The 21987-nt window shown below is 40.7% G+C and overlaps 1 protein-coding gene across 1 annotated transcript in view; it reads left to right on the top strand.

The window, feature by feature from the left end:
* SIM1 (SIM bHLH transcription factor 1) overlaps window positions 1-21987 on the top strand; it is a gene marked incomplete at both ends in the record, with an annotated part of 65875 nt that overhangs the window by 28921 nt on the left and 14967 nt on the right. Inside the window, one exon of the mRNA XM_079939718.1 lies at window positions 11260-11428. Coding sequence (XP_079795844.1) covers window positions 11260-11428 — 169 coding nt within the window. The remainder of the gene's footprint in view (window positions 1-11259; window positions 11429-21987) is intronic.

Here is a 21987-nt window from a genome sequence, read left to right as displayed (position 1 = left end):
CTGAGGTGGCAATCAGCTTGACAAGTTGACAAATGGAGGAGGTCACTATGGCTGGAGCAGAGAAAGAGAGGGGAAGAGCAGAAAAAGAGGATGCTAGAATAGGCAGAGTCAGATCATATTGGGTCTCAAAGGCTTTGGGAAGCCATTGGAGAGTTTTGAGCCAAAGGCATGGCATGACGTAATTTAAGCTTTGAAAGGATCGTCTGGATGATGTGGAGAGTAGGCTTTGGGGTGGGTGATGGGAAGAAGCAGGGAGACCAGTTAGGAAATGATTGTAATTGCCTAGATGAGGGAAGATGATGGCTTGAAAGAGGGAGGTTGTGGTGAAGGATCAGATTCAGGATGTTTTGAAGGTAGACCAATGGGGTTTGCAGATGGACTGGATATGAGTTGTGAAAACAATAGGAGTCAAGAGCAGCACCTAGGTTTTTAGTCTGAGCAACTTGAGTGAATCATGGGAAGAAGCAGATTTGTAGGAAAGGGCAGCAATCAAGGGTTGTGTGTGGACATGTTTAGTTTGAGATACCTGTTATTCATCAGAGTGGAAACACCAGGTAGGCAGTTGGATCTGGGTGTCTTGGAGTGAGGAGGTCTCAGCTGAAGATGAGGGTCATCAGCATATGGAATCTAAAGCCAGTGGAGGGGCTGAGGTCACTAGGGAGTGGGTGTTAATAGAGAAGCAGCCTGAAGACCAAGCCCTACAGCTCTGAGTGGTTTGGGGTCTGCAGGAATGGGAAATGCCCAAGAGGAGGCTTGAAAGGAAGCAAACAGTCAGGGATGGGAATTGTTTGGTGAAATATATGCAGTCAGGGCAGGCCCTGGGGAACATGTGAATTTTGTCTTTGGAATGTTCCCTCCCTTTTCAGTGGTTTTCCATCTTCTCTGTGGTGCCCTTTCTTTCAACGGATTCTTTTAGTTTCTCTCATCCCTGATAACAACTGCTCTAGTTCTCAAAGCGTGGTCCCCTGACTGGTAGCGTCAGCACCATCCAGGAGCTTGTTAAAAATGCAAATTGTGGGCTCTATCCTAGACCTACAAATGAGAAACTCTAAAGAGTGGAGCCCAGCAAGCTGTGTTTTAATACATTTTTCATGTGCTTCTGATGCATGCTGAAATTTGAGAATCACTGCTCTAGAGAAAGAAGCTTATAAACTGAATCAATGAAGGATAATAGATGAGGCTTACCCTATTATCCTTTTCTGAGCCATCTGTCTAAAGCCAAAGAAATAAATGTCTAACAACAGATATTGAGCATCAACCACTAGACCAGTCTTGAGACATATTCACGGGAGCCAAGGAAACATCTCCAGCCCTAAAGATAATAAAAGCAGGCACCTGTCTTTAGTAGTAGGCTGTATTTATAACTATATATTCTGTATAGTATTATACAAGCTCTCTGACTCCAAATATGGGGACAATGAAAAATTTGGCATTTCAGTGGGCAATCCAGAATCTCTAGCAACAATTCAGAACTTATTTTGTTAAAACACAGCTTATTTACCAGGCAATTTAAAATATCTGAATACCAAGACATATAATAATAATGATAATAAAACATTTGTTGAATTGTGAATTCTTATTCATAAAATACATCTCAAATTTATTTTAGCTGTTTAAATAATAGAGTTTAATGTATATTTAGTTAAGCATTACAGTAGTAAGGACTTAAGGAGATTAGAAATAAATGAATCCAATTAAAGAACACATCTGTGAGATTTGATATGTCCTAGGTATGAATGAACTGTTTGCACAGCAACTGTAAAGAAACCGTTAAATGATTAACTATCTAGAAGAGGTTTAATCAAGAATAAATGCTATAGGACACATTTTAAAATATTTAAGTTAAACAGATGAAGACTTTGTGCATTTGAAAACATCGCATCATGCCATCATTTTTTGCTGCATCTTTTCCCAGGGAGTTCGAAGACTGAGGTTCAACTTTTCTGTGATCTGCAGACATGTCAGGGCCTTGTGTTGTGTAGGAAAGGGCAGCGCTTCCAACAGTGCCATGAGGTTTGGCTTTGCGGGGCCTCCTCACACACTGTGGGGAATTGGGGGACCCTGAGATCTTGTGGATAGGATCCCAGTGTTGGGGAAAGATTATTTCTTCGCGATTACAGGTATTTTTCTGTTCCTGGAGTTTGTGTGGAGTTGAAAACAGGAGGTGTGCCCTTTCACCCTCTCTGCCAGAGGATTGTAGGGTTTAGGAATCAGCTTTGTAAGGGTCAGAAGAACTATGTGAGAAAGCTATTCCTGTGAGAATAGAACCTCAGCCAAATATAAGGTGTTAGGTGATGGATTCCCCCATCGCATATCTATCTTAAACATAGGCAGGGTTTTAAAGAGAACATATATTTGAAAAACATCAGCTTAATAATTGACAGTGAAAGTGAGAGGGATGGACAGAGAGGGTGGAGAGGTGAGACAGAATGCAAAGAGGGGGCCAGAAAAACATGTGTGCATTTTATTTTCTATTTGTGAAAAATTTTAAATGTAAGAAAAACTTGGTTGATATTAATATCATTTTTTACTTTCTTTATATTTGGCTTTTTTTTCTCCTCCAGAAGTGGGCTAAAATTAGGGATTCTCCTGGGAAAGGAGACCGACCATTTTTAATTTACGCCTTTGATGAAAGAGGCAGCACATTTTGCATTTAATTTATTCGAATCTAACTTTTAAAGTCCACCTCAAGAAAATAAGACACAGCACAGCTATAAGATCAATAGGATTTGGAACTTAGACCAGGAAGATTCACAAACATACCTAAAACTTTAGTAGCTAGATATAGAATGAATTCTGAACGTAAAAAACTAAGTTCCTCAGAGCAAGAAATGTGGCCCCAAAGTAGGGTTTATGCCATTTAAACAATGACAAATATGTCATCTATAACTCATATGAAACTAAATTGTTTTAAGAAGCTCTGTGGCAAGACTTTCTTTTTTTCAGTTATAAGTAATATTTTAAGTTATAGTCTCCAAAGAAGGAAACATAAAGTCCTATAGTTCACTTGAAAGCCTTCAGAGACAGATAATTCTGTCAGGTAGGAAGGGTGGAAAATAGATCAGAAAGAAAGTGAAATGTACAGGCACTAAGAGAGCATAAAGTCATTTGGACATTTAAAAATTATAAATGGTGTGCATGAGAAGTTGAACCTATGGGAAAAGAAGTTTAGTAGTGCTTTCTCTCTTTGTAATTTAACATTCACAAAGAAGAAACCCTGGATATATAAGGAAAAGAAATTGGGGAACCATTTCACAATGAGGTAGGAGTGCCTGAAATTTGCCTCAATTAGTGTTTCTTTTTCAATAATTTTTTTTCTGATTATAAAAGTCATACATGTTTATTACAGAAAAAACTAAAATAATGTGGAATGGTATAAAGAGAACGTAAAGAACATCGTTAATTTATTTTCCAGAACTCCTCTGTTAACATTTTAGTTTTTTGCCTCCCACTATGGTACATGCATATACATGCCTATACAGTACATGTTGATTTAAAAAGAGAAAATTTTTCACATTGTCAATAGTATTTTTCACATTGTTAGAGTAAAAAAAAATGAATGACTGCATAGTATTTTATCACATTAGTAGGCCATAATTAAGTAATGCTTCTATTGTTGGTTCCTCCTATTTGTGTATAATTAAATACAAGAAATTATGCTGATAAACACCCTTGTATATAGACTTTTGATACTCATCTCTGATTATTTTCATAAGATATATTCCTAGAGGTGGAATTACTGGATTTAAGGTATGAACATTCCTAAGACTCTTGGTAAACATTGCTAGTTCACTGTCTTAGCAGTAGTATATAGAAATACCCATTTATTTCACCTTGCCTTCATTGAGATTTATTGTCATTTAAAAAATCTTTGCCAATTTGAAAGGCAAGAATGACATCTGGTAGCTGCCTTAATTCACACAGGTTACTAGTAGTGAGGCAAAGCCTTAAAAAAATTATTTCTTAGCAATTTGTGCACTGCTTACATCCTTTTCATGTTTTTCTGTTGCAGAGATATTGTATTCATTAGTGATTTTTAGAAGCGTTTCTCTGGATGTTTAAAGCACTATTCCTACTCACCCCTTCATTACAACTGTAATGGTGCCAAAGACATGGTTGAGGATGAAATTAATTTAGTATTCTAGTTTGCCTAAATATCACATATGCCATGCCTGAATTATAACTTGATAAAAAATAAGTGCATTTAATGGATATACATACCACTGAAACGGTAGCATATGATTTGTTTCTTTGACTTAAGATCTCACAGAATTTCAGAATGATGATTATTAATTATAATCTGGGAATTTAAGAATCCCTCACATAAACTTGCTTACTTAGCAGATATTTCTTTCTTATTTATGTAGAAAAGTTTGCCAGTTTTTTGAATTTTTGGTCATTTGGATTGGAGTAGAATAACAGTTTATTGCAATGAGAATTATTTTGTTAATCACTTGCAAGTGAGCGTCTGTTCTCTGTAAGATATTTGTGCTAGACAGTAAACAGAGACTACTAGAAGAGAAGGAATTTAAGATATGCCATTCACTGTGAGACAGATTTACAAGTGCCAAATGAGGGTGGGACAGTGACTGGTAGAGGAGCTCAGAGGAGGGAGCAGGGAGAGATCACTATGGCCAATGGGGAGAAGGGAACAAAGTCAGATGCAATATGGTGACCGGTCTGGATTGAACTATATTTCAACTTGTGTCGTGGGTTTGTATGAAAGTGTTACACTATCCCTGTTGTGAGGATGGTTGGTCTTGCCACATCTTACATTATAGTTTTTGACTTACTTTTTGGTTGTTGTTGTTTGTTTACATCCCTGTCTTTCCTTCTTGAAATCACAATGTGATAGTAAACCTCATTCACTATCATGTAATACTTACTCTCACATACGAGTAGGGTAAGTCATCCCTTACCCTTGTGAGGCCATCCACTCCATAGCATGTTGGATGAAACCTACAAAATGGAGGAGAAAGAGGTTTCTAGGCAATGTTTATGGAAACCCCAAGACTTTTGGGGAACTACTAAAATCACCAAATCAAATGGAGAAAACCACAAGGGGCAAACACAAATCCACTTATTAGTATGAGACTATTACATTTAGTATTAGTATGAGACTATTACTAAGGGTAATAGTCTCATATTAGTATGAGACTATTACATTTCCAAGGGTGCCTTAGCCTAATTTCCCAGCAGATTTTCTAAGTCTGTGAGCCCCTCACAGTATGGAATCCTCCTTATCAGATACCTCTGCTGGGCTCTGTGGGGGCCTGAAAATGAAACAGAAAGTAGGTCTCTCTGCTGCAGAGGTCTACCCAGTGGCCAGGCAGCAACTCTGCCAGAATAAAAAGAAGGTCATGCACTTCGTGTAACAGTGACTCTAGAATCCAATTAAAAAGTTTAGTATAAGGCACAGTCATTCCTACTTAATCCGATCACGGTTTAATGCAATCCTTTTCTTATTTCAGTCAGCGCCTTTGGAGCCAAATCAATTGTATGTCTTTGTTTCCACGTTTTCCTCGGTAATTTGATCACCTTCAGCCATTAAAAAACAACAAAAAAAGCTCAATTGGGAAATCTGGCAACATCTTTTACGAATTGCCACATAACATAAAGTCAACAAACTCCAGAACGGCCAGCTCCAAAACAGACATGACAGAAACCAAAAATTCAGTGGAAACAAAAGCAGAAAAGGGTAAGGCAGAGCTGAAGAGGGAAATTCTTGCAAAGAGTCTTGACTCAGCATGAGCTGATCAAATACTGTTGATTACTTCTCTGTATAATCATCCCAACTCGCTTGAAGGCCGTACATATGTTGGTGCTGCTGTTGGCATCATGGATGCCAGTCTCCCAGTCAAAATGCTAGACATAATATTGATGCATTTCTCTGAAGCGGACAGTACCTTTCAGCAGCGAAGACACCTTTCATTTGCTTTGCAAGGGCATCACAGTGAGCTTCCCATATGGCAATTTGGCATTTACCTTGTGAGTGGTCATGGAATATTGCTTAAGGAAAGGCTGAGAAGGCCAATGATGCAAAAATAGCCCCTTTTATTCTATTGGAATTTGAGTAATTCCAAATATGTACATGCCTATTATAAAGTTTAGAGTAGACTCAGATGGTTAATTCTGCAAATTGAATGATTTCTGACTGTCCATAATGGAATAAGAGGATTACTTTGGTCTGTGTAAATATGGGTGAGATTGACAAGCTGCAAGTCCTAGTGATTGCAAATTACCCATTTCACATAGCTTTCAGAGCCTAGGTACCTGAGGATGTCTGTGGCGCTGGTACAAGTCATTAAAAAGAGAACCAAAGAAAAGTAAATTGAAAAATATGCCAAATGGCATATGTCAGTTCCTCTTTCAATATGCCAATCATATCTGGGAGAACAGCGTGAGCTGCTCTTGAGAGGGTTACCTATGGGGTCCTTAACATGGTCTATGAGGCACTTCTCAAGAAAGCTTGAGCAGGGCTGAGTCCTTCCTTTATTAAAGTCACCTAAGTCAAGCTCCTCACCATTCTCATTTCAGAGTCTAAGTTCTGTGCACCCACGTATTTTATTTTGTCCCACTCCACAGGGAAGCACTGAACGGCTTTACTAGGCATACACCTAACTTTGAGGATGTGTGTGTATACCAGAATACACCTCACTAGGGGAAGGGGGAGAGGTAGAGCCAGACTCTTCTTTGTGTCTGAGTTTGGAGGAGGGAAATGGAACTCAGTAATGTGATTCCCATCAGCATCTAGACCTTTAATCTATACAAATGAAATACTCAATTTAATAGAATTCTGAAAGTAAAACAAATGCTTTGTTCTCAGTGAATCTGCCATGCAGAGTTGCTCTTGGCAGTACATCAACCGTACTTGAAATGTCTTTAAGTGGGTATTTTTTTATTGTGCTTTTCATCCTAACACATCTTTTGAGCTGTTAGAGTCTCGAACAGAGAAACAGGAAGGCCGAGCTCCTCTCCGAATGCCAGGTCTGTTTTGCTCTATGGTCTTCATTTGCTGACTTAGCAATAAAGAACTTAATGAACTTAATAAATATGTTGGCCACACTACAATACAGTTTAGAAGCTAAAAAGGAACAGAGCAAACGAAAATGAGTTTGAGATAGAAAGGAAAGAAATACAGCATAGGGAAGTGTTTGTAATGAAAGGTATTACAGTTGCTACCAAAGTGAAACTATCGCTTTGGGGAAATCAGCTGCCAAAAAGTGCCATCGAGGGTGGAAGTGAAGAAATAATACTATTTATTGAGCATTTACTATGTTCTAGGTACTGGGCTATAAGCTTTCCACATAATATTTCATCTGAACCTCAGCACATCCCTGTGAATTTTTTTTTTTTTTTTTTTTGCGGTACACGGGCCTCTTGCTGTTGTGGCCTCTCCCGTTGCGGAGCACAGGCTCCGGAAGCGCAGGCTCAGCAGCCGTGGCCCACGGGCCCAGCAGCTCCGCGGCATGTGGGATCCTCCCAGACCGGGGCACAAACCCATGTCCCCTGAATCGGCAGGTGGACTCTCAACCACTGCGCCACCAGGGAAGCCCACATCCCTGTGAATTTTAAAGAGGAAATTAAAGTCTAGACAGGTTATCACACAGTAAGAGGCTCAAACTGTGATCTACCTGACTTCATGATCTACTGCTTAATTTTGGCAGATGTTTTTGTATTTTTTGGTGCACCAGAACATTAATATTTTAACTGGTGTATCCAAAGTATAACTCTTTTTGTATTTATTAGCTTTTTCATGTGTATATGTAGAAATTAAAAGCATTTACTGGCTTTCGAATTTTATTTAGGCCTATTTAATTTGGAGTGTTTTCTTCATTGGAAACTATGCAAAAATTTTGGAGAGACTTTTTCAGTAGTTGAAATGCATACTCTGGGGGTCTGATAGTGTGCAAGAGAAAAGTGAATCCTTGTTTACTCTCTGCTTGTAGCCATGAAGTCTCTGTGCTGAAATGTTGCATTAAGAATGAGTCGACAAAAATGATTTGACCAGTTTTCAGGGGTGCATGATTTTTGCTGTCAGTCTTAGGGACTGGATGGATACTCTGCTGCCCAGCAGACAGAAGTACATTTGACACAGAAGATGGTCAAGGATGGGGGCTCTACCTCCTGTCAGAGCCTAGCTTGCTCACTGTCATATCCATGTGATCTCAGGGCCAGGTGGGTCTGGGGACTCACAGCCCACAAGGGTCTTTTTCCCCAGAGAAAGGCTTTTGGGCTCCAAGTTATTAGTCGTCATTGAAGAAAACAGTCCTTTTTTAGTTGCATCCTTACCTTCTTCCTCTTCCGTCTATGTGAACTCTTGTGCAAAATGCCATTGGGGGCTTCCCTGGTGGCGCAGTGGTTGAGAGTCCACCTGCCGATGCAGGGGACATGGGTTCGTGCCCCGGTCCAGGAAGATCCCACATGCCGTGGAGCGGCTGGGCCCGTGAGCCATGGCCTCTGAGCTTGCGCATCCGGAGCCTGTGCTCCGCAAAGGGAGAGGCCACAGCAGTGAGAGGCCCGCGTACAGAAAAAAAAAAAAAAAATGCCATTGGAATAGAGTAGGTCTTGACTCTAATCTTCTAGGAACTTATAAGCCACTGGGAAAGATAAGACATAATCTCTTGAAAAATAAGATTAGAGGAGGAAAGAGATAAGCTCCTGGTTCCTTCCCCACTTCCCTCAGGAACTGGCCCTGGTGCCTTGGTCATGAGGGTAGTGGCTTAGTCCTTCTGCTCATTGCTGTGTCCCCACGGCCACCACAAAGATGCTTAGTAAACACATACTGAAGGAATGGATGGGCTTAGCAGCTGGGAAGGGCTTCCTAGAGGCGAGTGGGATCTAAGATAGTTCTTTATAAGAGGGGTTTTATAAGTATGTGTTGGAGTAGAGAGAAAATCAGGAAAGTATAAGGTCAGTTTGGGGAGAACTATTTTAGATGAAGGGAGGGGCTAATGAAGGAAAATTCTGAGATATTGTCAGAAAAATAGGTGGGCACCACATTTTGGCGGGCATTGAGGTTCTGACCAGGGAATGATCAGAGCCTGTGCCATGTGTTGTCCTTGGGAGTCGATTAGAGCTTAGAGTGTATAGCAAACCAGTGATGTGATCAGACTCCCCAAGCCCAGGAGACAATTCCCATGCCTACCTTCTAAATTTTGGGTTTTTTTTGGCCACGTGGCAGGTGGGATCTTAGTTCCCCGACCACGGATCAAACCCATGCCCCCCGCCATACAGCACAGAGTCTTAACCACTGGACCGCCAGGGAAGTCCCTACTTTCTAAATTTTTGTTACTCACATAGGTGAATTTTTTTTTTTTAACTTTCACTGAGTAGATGGACTGTTTAATAAGAAGCCATTGCAATTTGATGACATCTATCACTACACTCCAGTTAGTTGCATTGATATTATTGGACCTGTTTTAGCTGGTTTCTATTCCTGGTCACTTGAGGAGGAACTCCTTGCCTGAATTATACTTTTGCTTTTGCTGGATCTCTCTGTAGAAGAATAGGTAGGGAAAAGGAAAAGAAGGTTAATGAATATTCGCTGAACCATGGACATCTGCCAGTCACTTTAACATATATAATTTTATCAATTTGTTACACTGAATATAGCTATCTTAATCTGAAGAGCATTGAAGATGCACAGAAAATATTTAAAAAGGTGAACCCATTAGAGAAAGGAAAAATAAGCTAAGAAAAAAATAAAGGAAGCCGTGGAGTTTGTTGCCCGAAATGCCTGACCTGAGGACTTGTATACTTGCTAGAGGTGGTGACACATCAGCCTTGGGCTCAGGGCTTTTGACTTCATTGCAAAGAGGGAAACATGATGAATGATATGATTCACAGTGCTCGTGAGATAAAAAGAAATCAATTACTCAGGAGCAGCTCAGCTAGTCCTGGAACCTGAGAGAAAATGCTCCCACGAGTCCTCACAAAGAAGACTCTGAAACATTTTAGTCAGGCTGCCAGTGGGAAGGGGTGAGGAGTGAGCTGAGACTCCCCGCTGCCTGGAAGCAGGCTGAGGTGGTAGCTGGGGGCAGGGCCAAGCTGTCATCTGTAGTCCCTCAATGCCTCAGCAATACCTTTGTAACGAACTTTCTGAGATACACTCTTTATCCCGGTCATATCACAGTCTGCAGTTATTATGTTTATTTGTTTATTATTTCTTCTCCCCAATAGATTGTGATCTGCACAAGGGCAGGGACTCTAAATGCCTTATTTATCCTTTCATCTCCATATAGCACAAAGTCTGATATATATTAGCAGCCTAATAAATATTTACTGAATGAAGGAGTAAAAAGAACTGGTGGGAAAGTGTACCCTAAGGTAACTGAATTAGTTAGCCTGTTGAAAGGGATTTTTTAAAAATATATAATTTAATTAATTAATTAATTTATTTTTGGCTGTGTTGGGTCTTCATTGCTGTGCGTGGGCTTTCTCTAGTTGCAGCAAGCAGGGGCTACTCTTCGTTGCAGTGTGCGGGCTTCTTGTTGTGGTGGCTTCTCTTGTTGCGAACACGGGCTCTAGGCGAGTGCGGGCTTCAGTAGTTGTGGCACGTGGGCTCAGTAGTTGTGGTTTGCAGGCTCTAGAGCGCTGGCTCAGTAGTTGGGGTGCACAGGCTTAGTTGCTCTGTGGCATGTGTGATCTTCCTGGACCAGGGCTCGAACCCGTGTCCCCTGCATTGACAGGTGGATTCTTAACCACTGCGCCACCAGGGAAGTCCCGAAAGGGATTTTTAACTAATAAGCTAGATACACTAGTTTGCTAGCCATACGAATATTTGGAATGTTTACCTAGAATGATTGATCTAGGAGCAGCTGATAGAAGACATTCTTCTTGCCAGTGATCAGATAGCATCAGATGGTCAATTGTCTATGGCGCTCACCCCACACAGACAATTTTTAGAGTAAATTTTATAATCCATATCTTACCAGTGAGGACACAAAAGCTCAGCGAATTTGAATTATAGATTTATTTTCTACTTATATAAAAATAATGAAAAATGTATTTTTAATCAAGACATCTTCATGAGTATATCATATAATTTAGCTGTGGTACCTGGGGCAGCTACATTCAGAGGCATTAGTTAAATGTTAGGCACTTCTAAAATAATCAAGGTGTTTGTGGAAACCAGTTACATGGTTAACTTTTTCTTGCTTCCTTTTTGAATATGAATGGCTGTCATTTCCGGTAAGAGAACATGTGTATCCATTTCCTGTGGTGGCCGATTAAGGGCTGTGTCTTCCCACCCTGCAGAGACACGGAATACAAAGGGCTGCAGCTCTCCCTGGATCAGATCTCAGCCTCCAAACCAGCCTTCTCCTATGCAGGCAGCTCCACTCCTGCCATGACTGACAGCAGAAAGGGGGCCAAGTCCAGGCTCTCCAGCTCAAAGTCAAAGTCCAGGACTTCCCCATACCCTCAGGTAGGTCCACGGCCATTTGGCCACTTCCTGTTTTTGTGACTTGGTTTGGTCTCACAGGAGAGGAAGTATTGAAGCTGTTTGGAATTAATTATCTGGCTTTAGTACATTTAAAACTTCTATAAATCTGGAAAGCTTTCTAAAAATATCTTCTTCCTTTAAAATAACTGTGCTAGTAAAAATTTGAAGTGATCTTGTGGTTTACTGCTTTTATATGAAGGTTGTGAGAGGCTTAGTGGCAGTCAGAGCCATAACTTTATTTCAAGGAGATTGGTCCTAAATTTTTTCCCCTACACTGATTAACCAGAAAGAAGTAGCCAGCATAGAAAAATATGGAAAACAAGAGCTTGATGTAGAAAATTGAATCTTAGGACAGGAACTGAAGTCAAAGGATAAATTAAGAGGTGGAGGCAAAAAGATCAAGGATACATTTCACCATGAGATTTGAGCACAGATGGACTATTTATGGGGAGGAATGAAACAAAGAGGGTCTTCCAGATGGCAGGAATGGTAGAAAAAGCAACCCTCTTCTCATCTTTGCAAGGTGATGAGCTGATGAGACCCAGAGGAGGTATTCCAGAAACACTGCAAGGTACAAAGATGAGTCCTGATGCTCAGAAGGAGAAAAAGAATGTCTTTCTTCATTAGCCACTGAGATATAGAAGCTTGTCTGTGTCAAGGTGTAGGGACAACTCTCTGCTGGCCTGAAGGAAGTGGGACAGAACTGAGGATTTCCCACTCTCCATACCCTGTGACCACCTCCACCTTTAAGGGTGCCACATCCAAATTCCTGCAGTTCATTAGAGTAACTCAGGAGATGATTCCTTGGCTAGTATAAAACCAAGCTGAATTCAGAGGCATTTCATCAAGGTGGTCTTTATCATTTGTGTTTCTAAATATATTTTTTTAAGTAAAAATGGCAAACCAGTGGGTCCAGAAACTATTATTTTCTTACTTATCAGAGCTATATTATTCTGTTGACTTCTACAAGTGGGCACTGCTTGAGGAAATGTCATTCATTGAACGAATGGTCACTAAGAAGCTACTATTTGCTAGATTATTTTAGCAGCTTGGTGTGTGAAGGTGAGAAGATCATGGGCCCCAAGGGACTGATGTCTGGTGCCACAGAGACCAGATTTCTTTACCCTGACAAAAGGGAGGGGAGTAGATGTGTGATGCCTGGACATTTTTCTTTTTTCTTTTTTTTTTTTTTTTTTTTTTGCTGTACGCGGGCCTCACACTGTTGTGGCCTCTCCCGTTGTGGAGCACAGACTCCGGATGCGCAGGCTCAGCGGCCATGGCTCATGGGCCCAGCCGCTCCGCGGCATGTGGAATCTTCCCGGACCGGGGCATGAGCCCGTGTCCCCTGCATTGGCAGGTGGACTCTCAACCACTGCACCACCAGGGAAGCCCTGGACATTTTTCAATGTACACCTTCTTTTATGAGGACTGAGCACGTTACTTATAAAGTGCATTTTAGTTCAAGTCGCTATGGAGGAGGAGTTGCTTCTTTTTATTGAATATCTGAGCAGCTTTTCTTATTACTATCTTGTACCTTGGGAAAAGAGTTTTACTGTCTCTTTTTAGTACTTGGAAGGATGAATTACTTCTTTGGGTAGTTCTATCCTTATATGGATAGGAGTGCTGGACACTTAGATGAAAGGAGAATTTAAATTAGGAAATACTAAGTTAAGAAGGAGTTTGTCCGTTGTTATATAGAAACTAAGCCACAAAAACAAAATCTCCCCACTGGACTTCCAAAACCTCATTGCCTATGTTTTCTTTCATGCTCAGCTCTTAAGTCTAAAATTTCTTTAGTTTACTCTAATTGTAGACCACCTACACATTTTTAAAAAAATGTTTTAACTGACATTAGACTGCTCCTTGTGTTTATGTGGGGAGGAGTTAATTTGAAAGTTGTACATGTTTCATAGTTTTAAAAAAAAGCAATGCAGAAGAGTGGAAAGTAGAAAATCACCCACTGTTTCCTCCTTTTCCCTCTCCAAAATGGTGGTTTCTTCTAGAAATATTCTATGATGTATCTATAAAAATCAGTCACATGCACACACATATATCAACATAGGGTTTCTCTTGACTTTTTTGTGTTCATTTTTGTGATTAATACTTATATAAATGTAATCCTTAGAATTTTGGCCCTATGTCTCATTTGAAGTCTCAGTCATGAATTAAGTTCACTTAACATTTATGTGCCTAGTAAAGGTTATTCTTTAATTATGTTTGCTTTAGGTAATCATGGTGCTAGGTCAATCATTGACTGAGTTTCTAGTACATGGGCTACTAATATGTAGAAATCAGAAACGGAACACAGTCTTGCTTTCGAGGAGCCACTTGTGTAGACAGAAAAAGGAACAGTCTTTGCAGTGAATTGTCATGGGGTGAGCAGAGGGTCCTCTGGGGACACAGTGGAAAAGCGTGACATCCAGGGCAAACTCATCTGTTTCTGCTGGAAGAAAACAACTCAGTACCACCATCTTGGATTTTAAATCCTCAGAAATTTTAAAGAAAAAAATAATTTAGCTTCTCAAAAGTCTTATTTGGTCCAAATTGCCCTTATATTATTATCTTTTATTATTTTTTAAAAATTTATTTATATTTTTTGGCTGCATTGGGTCTTCGTTGCTGCACACAGACTTTCTCTAGTTGTGGCGAGCAGGAGCTACTTTTTGTTGTGGTGCGCGGCCTTCTCATGACGGTGGCTTCTCTTGTTGTGGAGCACGGGCTCTAGGCGCGCAGGCTTCAGCAGTTGTGGCACACGGGCTCAGTAGTTGTGGCGTACGGGCTTAGTTGCTCTGTGGCATGTGGGATCCTCCCGACCAGGGCTCGAACCCGTGTCTCCCGCATTAGCAGGCGGATTCTTAACCACTGCGCCACCAGGGAAGTCCCGCCCTTATATTATTAAGGAGTACTCATTCTTCAGTTTTCTTGCACCATTGCTCTTATGTGTCTTAGACTCAGTAAATGCTAGCTGAGTGCCTACATCAGAAAGATGCTACACTGGCCATTGTGATGAATGAGGGTAGAGGGTAGGTGTTGGGGAGAAGGTGCTAGAATATAAAGAAATGGTATAAGAAATGCCCTTGAGTGTTGCAGTACAGTTGGAATGAAAAGTTATATACTAGGATAAGGAGTGTATAGAAGATGATGTATACAAAAGGCTTTAGGAGTGGTGTCAGCCTGGATGACTGGGGAGGGTGTTGACCTGGCTTTGAGGGTAGAATTCAGGTATATGCACATAAGGGAAAGGAGAGGACACTTCAGAAAGACCAAGATTCTGAAGAGATGCAGGAACACACTGTTAGTGTGACTGGGCCTTTGGGTGAAGTGGGGTAGGGTAGGTCCCTGTGGATAAGGCCAAGGGGTTATATGTTTGGAAGCATTCATTGATTAGTGCCAATATCTACTAGGCCAAGGAGTTTAGATTTTGCTGTGTGGAAAACCTGTAAAGGCTTTGAACAGGAAATGAGAGCGTTAAGTTGGTGGAAGCAAGGCAGACTACTCGAGATACTCGTTTTGATGTGAGTCTAGGAAGGTCTGAGCTAAAGTTCTCAGCTGAAGTAAAAAGCATCGTAGAGGAAGGATGAATAAAATTATTTTTATCCTTGGCTGCTTGTTCTTCTTCTCGTCATAGATGTATTTTGATCGTTATAGATTTATTTTGAAATTATATTTTAAAGCTTACATTTTTTAGTTAATGACACACTTACACTGAATTTCCCTTTATATTTTCACAGACCCATAATAAATACATTTTTATTCACTGAATGGTCAAGCTTTGCTTGGTATTTAATTTTAACTGCTTTGCCTCTTCTCAAAAATAAAGAGAAAATCTTTTATTTTTTGTTATTTCCATGTTTACATGTTTTTAGCATGCAAATTCTCCTCAGGTTTTTTCAAGAGGCCATTTCCAGAGCAAAATTGAGCTCGTAGGGTAACATCTTGTACCTTTTATTAGTTATGAAATGGTGATTTAATGATTCTATCAATATTATTTATTAGGCTCTTTGCTCTATTATATATTAGGCATATCTAGAAATTTCTAACGGACGTTCGAAGCATGGCAAACAGCAACATTGCTTTTTGGAATTATCTAGGCACCCTTATTTGAAGACGTGAGACATGCACAAGTTGTAATGCGCTGCCATCACCGAGTTTGTCTGCAGTAGTAGATGAACTTTCAGGTCCCCTCCTGGTATGGGATGCCCTTGGGAATAACTTGATTATATTATAGTCACTTAATGAAAGACTGAATCACCTTTGTACCTCTGTGTATTACTTGGGACAAGAGAGGTCAAAATGGAATTGTTTTGAATGGTTTTGGAAAAATTGTTGTAAGAAATATTATAGATAACTTCCAAAGATTCTGCAGCTAGCTACTGTGCTGCTGTAGAGCTATCTTACCACTATGACAGTTGTATTTTATTGTTATTGTGTTTATATTCATGAAAATAGCAACTTATTTTTTTTCACAGTTTTGTTGAATTAGAAATATTGAGCTTATAGAATTTATTTTTCAGATCTTATCTCTAGCAATTGTTAGCAGCAATTGCTAGAGTCTTTTTCACCTATTTTTTTGGAACTAGTCATGGCTACTCTAATACAGTTGGAAGTTATCCTGCCATAGTTTAGCCACGTCAATCATGAATAAACTGTCTCCTGATTCCAGTTTCCTTTTAAACTTCTCCTCTTGGCATGTTTATAGTTGTTACGTTTATTAGAGACAGTGCGTGCCCTCTGGTTTTATTGCAGAATTCTGTCCTCCTCTTGCTTTTTCCCTAGTCAGTAATAAGCAATACACTATATAATTCTGTAATAACAGTGCATGCATAAAACCATGTATGCTTCTGAAACCTGAAAATATTTAATCTCTTGTTACAGATACACTGTAACACTTGCAGGTTTAACTTCACATCTGTTACTTTAAATAATCCCACAGAACCCTCTTAATTTTCACTGCCAACAATCTGGTTTCCTTTTGGTGAAGGTAGAAACTCTCTCCCTGCAAAGGTTCTTTCTGGCCTCAAAAAAAAAATACATCAGTGACTGCTATGCTGACTTTTTAGGCTACAGAGAACAGAAGGACCGAGAATTTCTCAAGTGTAGTTTTCCCTTACACATAGTAATTTTATCTCTACCAGGATAGATGTCCTTCATTTCATGTTTTATGTTAAATGAAAACATGTAATCCTTGACCATTACCAACGACAAAAACTTTAATGCATCATGCAAAAAAAAAAAAAAAAAAAAGAGGTTATCTTCTCTGAAATTCTTACACTACAGGCTTGTTTATATTTTCTGGCCATGTCTAAACTTCAGATATCTTCTCTTCTATAGAAATCTCAGGAGATTATTAAAGTGGACACTTATGGTCTTTTTAGATTGTCTTCATAAATAAGCCTCTAAGTATTATTTTAGAAAGCACTTCACTCAGTAAGGTGAGACCTCTGTGTTACAGATTTGTACTTTGGTTTTTACCAACTCTTGCATTTAGTTAAATATTTATTATGTGCACTAAAATGCTAAAGGTGGGCCCTTAAGGAACCATGTCCATGGTCTCACTGGGGAGGCAAGACCAACATTTTAGAGAGGAATTGTAAGATGTGGCTGGTCATGGGACCTCCAGGCCCCTGCAGCTGCCTTTTCATTCCCTTGGCACATGGTTGGGGGAGGGGCAGACTCCCCATTAATCAGCCTCCTTATACCCCCAAATTTACCTTCCACTACCCTGCTTCTCTCTCTTCACTCAGCCACATGGGTTTCAGGAGGAACCTGGGGCCTTGTTTGAAATAGACCAGTGAAGTCTGCTAAAAAGCGCACACAAATTTGCTGAGGGGATGTGCAAGGTCAAGGAACGGTCTGATTAAGTGAGTCTGCAGAGAAAGTTGACATTTTAGGAGGTGTGATGGATGGAATGGGTAATGAGATGGAAGGAAATAACAATGGGGCCGGGCAAAAGTGGTTGCTTCTAGGACAGTCTACCTGCCGTTACAGGGAACTTCTTTGTCCTTCACCTTGCTTGGGAGCACGATAGTATAAATATTTGTAAAGGTAAGGTAACTATTTATGGTAGATAACTAGGTATATGGGATTCGAAATAGGACCAAAAGATGATATACTTTCTTGCTATATAGTTTACTCAAGGAGGCAGATATCGCAAACAATACTGTTTCATTGGTGTTTACTAAAACATACGGTATATAATGATATGTGTTGTGTAAAACGCATTCCCAATAGCGAGAATCCAATGATGACAAATCTCACACAAATTGAAATAAACGGATGGCTGTGTTTAGTCACATGAGATTTATATATTAGGCAGCAGGACTTCATTGAATAAGAAAAGACCAATGAGAAGAAAAAAATGAAAAAAAGTGGCATGAATGAGACTTTGCAAAAATTATAAGATGAAAGGAAGAAAATTTGGAGGCAGTAAATGGGGACTTTAAGATCCTTGAGGACAGGAGATGTTACCTTGATAACAAGGTTGCCTTGGGCACCCAAAAGCCCTCAGGACATATTGAGTGAGTGGGTAAATGAATTGGTGGATAAGCCCACCAAGGTGAAGTGGATAAGATAGGTGGATAAAGAAACAGAGGAGAGACGAGATGACCTGGGTAGACAGCACTTTCTCCAGAGGCTTACAGGTTCAGTGGGGGAGATAAAAATGTAAACGGATAATTTAAACACAGCATAGCATGTATGTGATAAAGGCATGTGTTGGCAGTGGTGTAGCTATGGTGGTGTGTGTTGGGGGCTCACCTGTCCTTCCAGCAGTGAACTGGAGGAGGGAATTGGGGGCTGACAGTGAGAGAACCAATAGCCTCTAAGCTTAGAGACCATGCCATGGGGAGTTTCCAGCAGGTTCAGGTTTATTCCTATTTTCAAGGTTTGCAGTGAGCTGCAGGTTGACAGTTAATAAAACCCTGAACCCCTTGGGTGCACCCTCAGGGACCAGACTCATGCTCCATCTCTAGCTGTGCTCTCCCCCCCTCACCCATTTACCCTTCTTCTCCCATTGCCTGTGTCCCAGGAGCTCCCTCGCTCTGGAGGAGTGTAGCGCATCTTAATTTTCTCTCCACTTTGGAAAATTTTCCTCTCCAGTCTTCCCTGCTTCTCAGATTGACCTTAAAAGACCACTGATCAGTGTTTGGAGACTTGCCACAGTCCTAGCTGTCACTCAAGGTCACCTATAATTGGGTCCTAAATTACCTGCACCCTCTGATCTAGCCAGACTTCTCTGCTCACTATTTGCTGAACACCTTGTCCTTTCCTGCTTCCATGCTTGTGCTTATGCATTTACTTCTGCCTGCATTGCCTCTATTTTTCAAAATTCTGACTATCTTCTAAGGCCTGGATTGAATGCTGCCTCTTTCATGAAATATAACTGAGTTATATTTCTCCCTTGTGCCTCCATTTATAATAATCTATCTTCTACTGCCTTCTAGATATGTCAGATCTCCTCTCTTGGACTATAATATCTTTGAAAGTAGTTAACCATGTCTACTTCATTACCCACCCCCAACCTTGCCCCAGCATCTAGTATGGTGTCCTCCACATACTCACTCTCTAAATGTTAATGAAATGAATGAATGGATAAGTAAATACATTAAAAAATTATGCAGATACTTAGCTGGTTGCCTATAGAGACATAAAAACCCCAAGTAGGGAAAATATTCTGCTACTATGGAATTTATAACCTATGTAAAGAGGCAAAAGATACACATGAAAAACAACCTAAGGATGGTTTCACAAATGCAGAATCTTGCAGTACAAATCAAACACCTACCTGCTGAGGGGGAATTACATGTGGTAGAATCTAGAGGCTCTTTCAAGAGTAAAACTTTGAATGAGCACTCTCTGGCGCACATTCTAGGAAGAGAACTGTCCACATCCTGTCCTGAAGTGGGCTTTCTAGTCTCCACATCTCCACTGTGATCTCCATTGCAACAATGGAGAGAGGTGACAACTGATATTAGCTCTGTGTGTGTATGTGTGTGTTTTGGTTACAAAATAATTGCCCTGACGTGAGTGTCTGTACAAGAAATGCCATTTGGCTCTGTCTTCCATCTCAGGAACCTGTCTTTGTTTATGGGCTCAGCCCTAGTTCCAGGGCCCACTTCCATGATCAGTAGATATTTTCTATTTTTTTTTTTTTTTTTTGTGGTACGCGGGCCTCTCACTGTTGTGGCCTCTCCCATTGCGGAGCACAGGCTCCGGACGCGCAGGCTCAGCGGCCATGGCTCACGGGCCCAGCCGCTCCGCGGCATGTGGGATCTTCCGGGACCGGGGCACGAACCCGTGTCCCCTGCATCAGCAGGCGGACTCTCAACCACTGCGCCACCAGGGAAGCCCAGTAGACACTTTCTAGATCACTCTCTTATTCTTTAATAATCTATGTGCGTTTTCGGTGCTACACCTTTATATCTAGGAGGGATCGATTTCTTCCATAAGAAAGGGAAAAGTCTTAAATTTGGGGTTTCTTTGTTTAGTTGGTTTGGTTTTTGACCTTTGAACACAAAAGGCCTTGTGAGGGTAATGTTCCTTCATGGTGTGTCTTGACCCTTAGCTCCTCCTCTACCTGATCCCCACTGTCTTTGTCCCGTTCCAGGCTCTTCAGAGCAGGACATCACATTTAGACTGCTTCATCCCTCCTTATTGTCCTTTCAGTCTCTGAGCATTCCTGCTCAGAGTGAGCTTCCTGAAATATCATTTACATCGTGTACCTCCCACCCCAAGCCCTACTTAAAAACCTACAGAGGCTCAGTGTTGGTTATAGTATGAAGTCTGATCTCCACAATCGGCCCAGGCTACGTCTTTGCCTCTTCCAGCCACCTCTAGCCCCACCACATCAATTCTCCATTCTAGCTGTGTACTTGCCCTAAGGACACCTTTCCTGCTGAGCTTCTTAAATCCTACCCAGCCACCAAAGCACAGCTGCAGCCTACCTCTCATCTCCCCAGATCCCTGGCTATAAGGCATAATTCATGTTAAACACATCTCTGTTTCATAATGTAGGATGGTTTGGATCTAGGGGAGAGTTAGTGTCCAAAACGACATTGAGCAGTGGGCGAAGCAGCTGTGCTAAATCAGATGGAACGCCTCTGCTTCTGGCTTAATGGAAATGAAGGCTGGGATTTGTGATTCTGCTCTGCAGCTGAACACAGGAGAAGGGGGAATGGCTGAATCCACCATCAAAATGTGCCTGGGGAAATTTATTTTAACAAAACCTATAAAATCAAATTTTATTAAAACTAAATAGTGAAATTAAAGACAGCAATGCCTTATTGGACAGTGCTTGGTGGGATCTGACCCCCTCATAATGGGACCTTTGTAGAGTTAAGGAAGTTGGATTTGGATATCTTTGTCTAAGAAATTGAGATTTCTTTAATTCTTCCGTCTTTCACAGATTTTTAGGCAACTTCTTTAAGCATATCACAGTGTTTTCCTGGAAGGTCAAGGTCTGGATGTATATTATTTAATAGCTAGCTTATGCTCTTTTAGTTTTCCTTATTATTTTACTGTGCTTGGCTTAGAAGATGAGAAGGTAGATCCATCCTTCCATTTACAGACACCAGTTTGAAATTGATTAACTCAGTAGAGGGCCTTTGAGCTTCAGTTTCTTTTTACAAAATTACAAATCTGATAGATCTCCTCTTTTAGTATGCAGAAGGCCGGTAATACGCCTGCCAATCTGTTGGCCCAGTTCTAGGACACTGCCAAGAGCAGCTTGGGCAGCCGTCCTTTGTCCAAACTCAGAATAAACCAATGGAAGGCCAAATAAAGCAGCAGTAAGGGGTTGGAGCAGGTGGCGCCACCTGTATCCATCTAATTCAAGCCCATCTAATCTGCCACTTATATGTGAAAAATCAGAGAGTGAGTCAGAGTATCAGTGAAAAGATGGATGTGGTTCTGGCTTATGCTCAAAGCCCATCATGGAAGAAGATTACCACTAAACCTAGTGCTACTGGTCCTGGAAACCCAGGATTTATCCAGTGAGCTAGAGCCATTTCTATATTACCTATGCAAGTTGGGATATTCTTGATCATTTACAGCTGTGTGTGCCAGGACATAAAGGGCCTAATTAAATGTTTATTACCTGTTTAAAATCTTCAGTGCAATGAAGATGCCTGCCAGCCTTTAGGACTTTACCTTCGGATTTATAAGAGGATGTGGATTGTGGATTTCATGGTTGGGAACAGCTCTCTCCATATGGAACCCTATAGGAGAGTCCTTATAGAGTTACACTGGAGGAAAACTGGCCTCTGGTTCCGAGTGCTGATTCCCTTCCAGCTGCATGTCAACCTGACAGCCAACGAGATGTTGACTATGCTTACTTTTCTGTGAGAAAAATGAGTGAACCAAATCCCAGGAACATTTTTGTAACTGTTGGTGGGGGGTTGGATTAAGAGAAGCCCTAAGTCATTTCAAACCACATTTGAGGCATATTAAAAAACTTCTCATGTTTCTACTTCATGAAATATATCAGGAACTTACAGGTATGAAAGATTTCTCACCAGAATATTCTTTGAGCTAAAAATAACTAA

Source organism: Stenella coeruleoalba (assembly GCF_951394435.1).
Source record: "Stenella coeruleoalba genome assembly, chromosome: 12".
In the NCBI taxonomy this organism is placed as follows: domain Eukaryota; kingdom Metazoa; phylum Chordata; class Mammalia; order Artiodactyla; family Delphinidae; genus Stenella; species Stenella coeruleoalba.
The sequence above is the reverse complement of the archived record's forward strand: the minus strand, read 5'-3'. Positions and strand labels throughout refer to the sequence as shown.